Source organism: Lacerta agilis, chromosome 12 (genome assembly GCF_009819535.1).
Source record: "Lacerta agilis isolate rLacAgi1 chromosome 12, rLacAgi1.pri, whole genome shotgun sequence".
NCBI classification, from domain to species: domain Eukaryota; kingdom Metazoa; phylum Chordata; class Lepidosauria; order Squamata; family Lacertidae; genus Lacerta; species Lacerta agilis.
Window position 1 is genome coordinate 3,223,018 of NC_046323.1, and position 6,803 is coordinate 3,229,820.

Genomic DNA, 6,803 nt, shown 5'->3' on the forward strand with positions numbered 1-6,803 from the left:
CTACAGTTCTATAATTCTGTGAAACTAACTATAACATAATGTAATTAAATAAACACCAACATACTAATAATTATTTAATAATGTAATATTACAACATTTACAATTATAAATAACGAAATGCAATTATAACGTAATACCATAACTAAAATAAAATAAATAATAAAATGTAATTTAATAAATGCATACAAGGAAAAAGGTTGAGCCGCCTAGTACATCACGCCACCCTTGCCCCGCACATGGAGGCGCCTAACGGGAACCGGAAATGAGGGCTGGGCACAGTGCCGGCTCCGGCTCCTGCTTCCTTCCTCCCCCTTGTGAAGCTCTGAAGGAGCCCGTCTCCCCCCGCTCTCTATGGTATGGAGGCGGAAGTTGTTTGCAGCCGGCGAGGACGGCAGAGCGAGTTGGTCCGTAAGTCTTGCAGGACGAAGGAAGGAAGGAGGGCTCGGGGGGGTCCGTGGCGGCGGGGCTTCTTGTTGGAGGGCTGTACAGAAAAATACAAAATGAGAACACCATATACATAAGAAGAACGAAAACAAACCAGTAATTCCCCCTTCCACAAACACATTTGAAAGCATATAGTTAATATATTCCAGGGTGGATTTAAATCACTAGTCAGTAAGGCTCAGGGTGGATTTAAATTTTTAAAAAATCCGATTTTTTATTTATTGAAATAGGATTTTTTTAAAAAAAAATCCACCCTGAGCCTTGCTGACTAGTGATTTAAATCGTGGTTTAAATCAGTTTGATTCAAATCAAATCCACCCTGAATATGGAGGGGGGGAGGAAAGGAGTAAAAGAGAAAATGTGATTATTTGTACAGTTTTAATAGATTTTTAATGTGTGTATATCTGTTTAATTCTATCAGTGTTTACTTGTCTTTCAAAAACGATTCCCCTCCTTAGTTTTCTATTTTTTAAAGCTGTGTTTATGCTAGCCCTTGCCACGGTTAAAAGACAGGTCATAAATAAATATATAATATTTTTTTAATATAAAAAAACAAAACAGGTCGGTGCAGGCTTCCAAATGACATGTTAGTCTCCCTAGGGCTTTCAAAGGTAGGAGGAGGGGATACAGGATTATGTTGTGTCTGCAGATGCGAAGAAAACACTTGGATCTTGGAACATTATGTTTGCAAGACCAGAAAGTCCTACAGACCAAGGAAAGTGCTTGCAGTTTGTTTATTATTATTTCATTTGTTTCTTAAAATTGATACACCATTTGATTGTTGTTGTTTTAAAAAAAGCTCAAAGCGGTTTTAAAAAAAGACCACAACCGTACTTTAAAAACATATGACAGTTAAAGTACTAAAAGAGTTTAAAATTACAGCAGCTTTCTGTTATATCGCAGGAAACGAGTGAAAGTTGCGATAATCTGCTGCTGCTTTTAGCTGCTCCCAAGCCAAAGTCCATCACCACCATCATTTCATTTGCATGCCACCTTTCCATAGCTAAAACCATTCTCAAGGCAGCTCACAGCATGAAAAATTTTACATAATTGCAAACATAACAAAAGTAGTCACATTCAATAAATGAGGCATGTCAGGAAGTACATGGACTTTGCTTATGGGATTCCTCTGCGCTGGGTGCACTGCTGTATGGTTCTTCTTCAAGCAGGGTTGGGACTGGAATTGTAAGGACACTGGGAAATTTCTTCTCCTGGTGCTTTAGGGGTATTTTTAATATTCAGAAGTCTGGAGAAAAGCCTTCCGGTGCTTTTTTGTATTTGTAGCTCGTCTTTGCCTCTCTTTCCTAAGCTTTCCTACCGTAATTGCACTCTGACCTGCTGAAATCTCATTTTCTCCCATCTGGCCCCTCTTCTCTTTTCTAGGAAAGCAGGGGCGGTAGCAGTCCTGTGTGCTAAACCCTATTTGTTTCAAGAGCGTAAACAACCCTACGGTATGCGGGATTGCTTCAATTCAGCCTCCTAGAGTTTCTAGCTCCACCCCCTTGTGCATATAGCTCAGGGGTCAGCAAACTTTTCCAGCAGTGGGCTGGTCCACCGTCCCTCAGACCATTTTGAAAGAAATAATGAACGAATTCCTATGCCCCACAAATAACCCAGAGATGCATTTAAAATAAAAGCACACATTCTACTCATGTAAAAACACCAGCCAGGCCCAACAAATAATCCAGGGATGAATTTTAAATAAAAGGACACATTCTACTCATGTAAAAACATGCTGATTCCCGGACCATCCGCAGGCTGGATTGAGAAGGCGATTGGGCTGCATGCGGCCCACGGGCCTTAGGTTGCCTACCCCTGATATAGCTTCTCCAACCAATGTTCTCCAGGGTATTGCATAAAGACTTCCACCTCTGCTTTATACCACGGATGGGGGAACTGCTCCCTGCCAGATGCTATTGGACTCCAGCTCCCACTCAGCTCAGCCAACAGTCAGGGATGTTGGGAATATTGTCCTGAAAAACCTGGATGGCCACAGGTTCCCCATCCCTGTTTTATACGTTCAGCAAATGCTCCCTAACCATGACCCAAGCGTGCATTTGGTTTCTTCTGCAACATGATACTGATGCCATTTGGACTCATGTTTCAGACTGCATATGGGTTTTTCTTCTCTTAAGCTCAGAAACTGCTTCCGCTTTCCACAGAAACATTTTCAGATTGCGCAGTTGCTTCAGCATGGCCTGCTTTGTGCTTATTTTTATATTTTTGAAAATAAGAAGTTAGAATTGTAAGGGGGAGGGAGGGAGGCATTACTGCCTTGTCTCTCTCCCCCTCCAACACCCCACTACCTATGTAAATTAGATTTATGAGGGCGGACACAATTTTAAAGCTGTCAACTATATTGGAGTTGTGCTATCCAGGTAGAAGCATTTCTTCCAGGTAGAAGCATTTCTTCAGTGTGGCTACCATAAGAGAATCCTCCCCACCGTGTTTTCTCTTTTTCTCTCCTGTTTTCACAAGTGACTTAGCCCTAAATATCTCACATTCTTTGTCAGTCCCCGAGAAAAATAGTTATAGTTCCACAATCTCAGGTTTCTCCCTGAATTTATTTTTTAAATGATTTTTACTGAATTGAAAAGCATGTTTTAGTTTGGGGGTGGTTTTGTTGGTTTTGTTTTGTTCTGTTTTGAGCTTTTGCTTTTTGCTTTGCTGATTTAAAACAGTTTTTGAAAGGGAATCATTGTCCTAGACTGAGAAACGTCTTCATAAATGTCTTTATATCACAGCTTGAAATAACAGTGATCTTCTTCGTATTTTTCTCAGGAATAATGTTACCATGTCTGTACATGCCTTGCTGTGCGAGAGGATTGCTATTGCAGAGGAGCTCATCAAGAGGGCAGAAGCCCTTTCTAGATTCCGTGAAGGTGGCATAGAAGGCAGATCAAAACTCTGCAGCAAGCTAAAGGCCGAGTTAAAGTTCTTGCGCAAGGTGGAGGCTGGCAAGGTTGCCATCAAAGAGTCTCACCTGCAGAGTACCAATCTCACTCACCTGCAGGCCATCATTGAGTCAGCTGAAAACTTGGAGGAGGTTGTCAGTGTTGTCCATGTCTTCACATATGAGGACCAATTCGGGGAGAAACAAAGCTTGGTGGTGGACGTCGTTGCAAATGGTGGCCACACCTGGGTGAAAGCCATAGGTCGAAAGGCTGAAGCCCTGCACAACATTTGGCTGGGCAGGGGCCAGTACGGTGACAAAAGCATCACTGAGCAGGCAGAGGATTTCCTGCGAGCAAGTGGCCAGCAACCCGTGCAGTACAGTAACCCGCACGTTGTCTTCGCTTTCTACAACGGTGTGTCCTGCCCAATGGCACAGAGGCTGCAAAAGATGGGCATATCGGTGCGGGGAGACATTGTTGCTGTGAATGCATTGATGGAGTGTGCTAGCGAAGACCTCCCCTTGAGCTCTGGCGAATCTGATGAAGGAGGGGAGGGCCTTCAGGTGACCAAAGTAGACCGGGGCAACTTAATAGCTAGTGTTGCTTTTCCTACAGAGATCCGAGTAGACGTGTGCAACAGGGTTAACTTGGATATTACTACTCTGATCACATACGTCTCTGCCCTGAGCTACGGAGGCTGTTACTTCATCTTCAAGGAGAAAGTCTTATCGGAGCAGGCAGTGCAGGAGAGGAAAGAGAGTGTTCTCCCACTCCTGGAGGGTTTCATGAAGGGCAAGGAGCTGTTTGCTTGTGAATCTGCAGTCAAAGACTTTCAAGTCATTTTAGAGACTTTGGGAGGGGCAGGTGAGAAAAGTCGAGCCTTGTTACTCCTGGAGAGAATCAACGTGGTGCCAGACCAGCCCTCTGAGCGTGCCTTAAGACTAGTGCCTAGCTCCAAAATCAATAGCCGTTCTCTGGCCATCTTTGGCACAGGAGATGCTTTAAAGGCCATCACCATGACTGCAAACAGTGGCTTTGTGAGGGCAGCAGCTAACCAGGGCGTTCGATTTAGTGTGTTTGTTCATCAGCCGAGGGCGCTGACAGAAAGCAAAGAATCTTCTGCCACACCTTTACCAAAGCATTCAGTTGGGTCCTAATGGTTCAGGACTAGTCTGCAGCCATTAAAAGAATGGAACCAGAGGGTAGATCTTACCCAATATTTGTGTGTTTATAATGCCTGCAGTTTCAAAAGCAAAGCTTTTTTAAAAAAATACATGCAAAGCCAATCTACCCACAGGGCAGGGAGAAACATGATCCAGGATTTGGGCCTGCCAAGAAAGTATTGGGCCTGAGTTGAAGTCCACCTGCACCCAGTTGTGGTGCCAGGTACAACTTACTGTATCTGCTGGCATCGTTTTGCTGTGCAATTCCTTGCTTCTAGTGCATATTGTATGAAAGGTTGGAGACATGTGCAAATGGACACCAGGCTACTGCTTTGGATGCAGCCATGCTGTGTTCCTTGTAAAGTTTTCATTCTGTTCTGGGGTGAGGCACATTTAAGTCACATACATTTATCCTACAGATAAATGTAATGCTTCCATGTGGAACTTCAAAGCATACACATTTGGCTGGATTGTTCCAACTTTCTGCCCATGGCATAAGGTCCTATGTTTTCCAGGATCTGTCTTCAGCTGAAAACTGTATGGAATGAAGAAGAGCAGTACATGATGTGGAATATGTTGCAGAATACGCCATGAGTATGATCCCACCAAAGTTAAACACACTTAAACCCATTTATTAAATTTGAGCGCCTTGGGCACCTGCTAACGTCTCTCACAGAAAGCGAAAGGTCTTTTTTAAAAAAAAGCTCTATGCAGCTAGATTGTAAACTGTATTTTTTCAGAATCCTTCTGGTTTTCTCTTTGATGGTTCCATGCTAATTTATTTTATTGGCCGTAATTAAGTTGTTAACAGAGTACAGCGTATCATCATAATGTTACATTCAAACAGAACCAGTCTGTGGAGTCTTAGTGCTCAAAGGCTGACTTTTTATGACTTTTCAGATTTAACTGCTGAAATCCTTAAAATGGCTTGGGGTTGTGGGAGTGGGAAAATGACAGCAACTGACAAAATGCAGATTCATTATAATTTAGAAGCGAACAGTTATACTGTTGAGCTCTCCCTTGTAAGTTTTACCAGCTGTGTTGGAGAAGTTGAAATCTATGCTTCTTCTTCTTCTTCTTCTTCTTCTTCTTCTTCTTCTTCTTCTTCTTCTTCTTCTTCTTCTTATTATTATTATTATTATTATTATTATTATTATTATTATTAATGTTCTGCCCGGTTCCTAGTGCTCTGGGCCAGATATTTAGTTTCACATTATGAAAAGGAACAAGCAGGAACCATTCCCCTAAACGGTGTCTTGGTACCAGCTCTCTCCAGCCCTACCCCCATCTGCTCTACATATGCATGAATTAAATAAATATGCAAAAAGTTGGTGTTAAAAGTTGAGTTGCATTCTGTCTCCTTCTGTGTGCCATTCAGACGCAGAAATGAGTTTATACTTACTCAGCATGGTCATCAAGACGGTGTCTACCGTGGTTTCTTAAACTTTCTGAATACATTGTTTGCTGTTTCTTTGACACAGATTGTGTAAGAATAAAGTGGTATTTATGAAGCTCCCTTCCCTCCCTAGGGCTCAGTGCTCTGGAAATGTTGCAATACTTTGCCTTTGTTTGTCAGGTGGGGAAAAGGAAAAATACGGAAGAGCATGAAGACTGGATGCAAAAGGGGATGGAAAACAATAAACTGGTGTGCAAGATGCCCTTCTGTATACACACCTTGGAGTAAACTCCCTTGAACACACAAACATGCATAGGATAGCACAGCTGGAAAATTTCTGTAGATTTTGCCCACATGTTAGCACCCTGCTTTTGATACCCATCAGGCCTTGAAGTTTAATGTGCATGTTTGTGGGGGTCGGGGTTCATTCTTAGTACATCAAATTGTGCATTCACATCAATGCCATACAAAACTTCCTCTGGTACAGAAATCATTTGTTTGAGTATACTAGTTTTGAAGATTGGGCGGAGGATGGTAACTAACAGTATTTAATTTTCACAAATGGGAGAGAGGAAAACTTTAAAACAGGGGTCAGCAAACTTGTTCAGCAGGTCCACTGTCCCTCAGACCTTGGGGGGGGGGGCGGACTATATTTTGGAAAAAAATATGAACAAATTTCTATGCCCCACAAATAACCCAGAGATGCATTTTAAATAAAAGCACACATTCTACTCATGTGAAAACAGGCAGGCCCCACAAATAATCCAGGGATGCATTTTAAAGAAAAGGACACATTCTTTTTTTTTTCCTTTTTTTTACAAATCATATTTATTAAGGTTTCCAATAAAACAACATCACATGAAACATTCCAAATTACATTCCAAATTATTTCTCCAATTATAAAAC

At 42.0% G+C, this 6,803-nt stretch overlaps 1 protein-coding gene across 1 annotated transcript; it reads left to right on the plus strand.

The window, feature by feature from the left end:
- Nucleotides 1-389: 389 nt before the first annotated feature.
- Nucleotides 390-5,446, plus strand: C12H7orf25 (chromosome 12 C7orf25 homolog). The gene is made up of 2 exons (XM_033165729.1): nucleotides 390-408; nucleotides 3,226-5,446. Exon 2 carries the CDS (start codon nucleotides 3,239-3,241, stop codon nucleotides 4,493-4,495), a length of 1,257 nt encoding a protein of 418 aa, XP_033021620.1. The 5' UTR covers nucleotides 390-408; nucleotides 3,226-3,238; the 3' UTR covers nucleotides 4,496-5,446.
- Nucleotides 5,447-6,803: the final 1,357 nt, after the last annotated feature.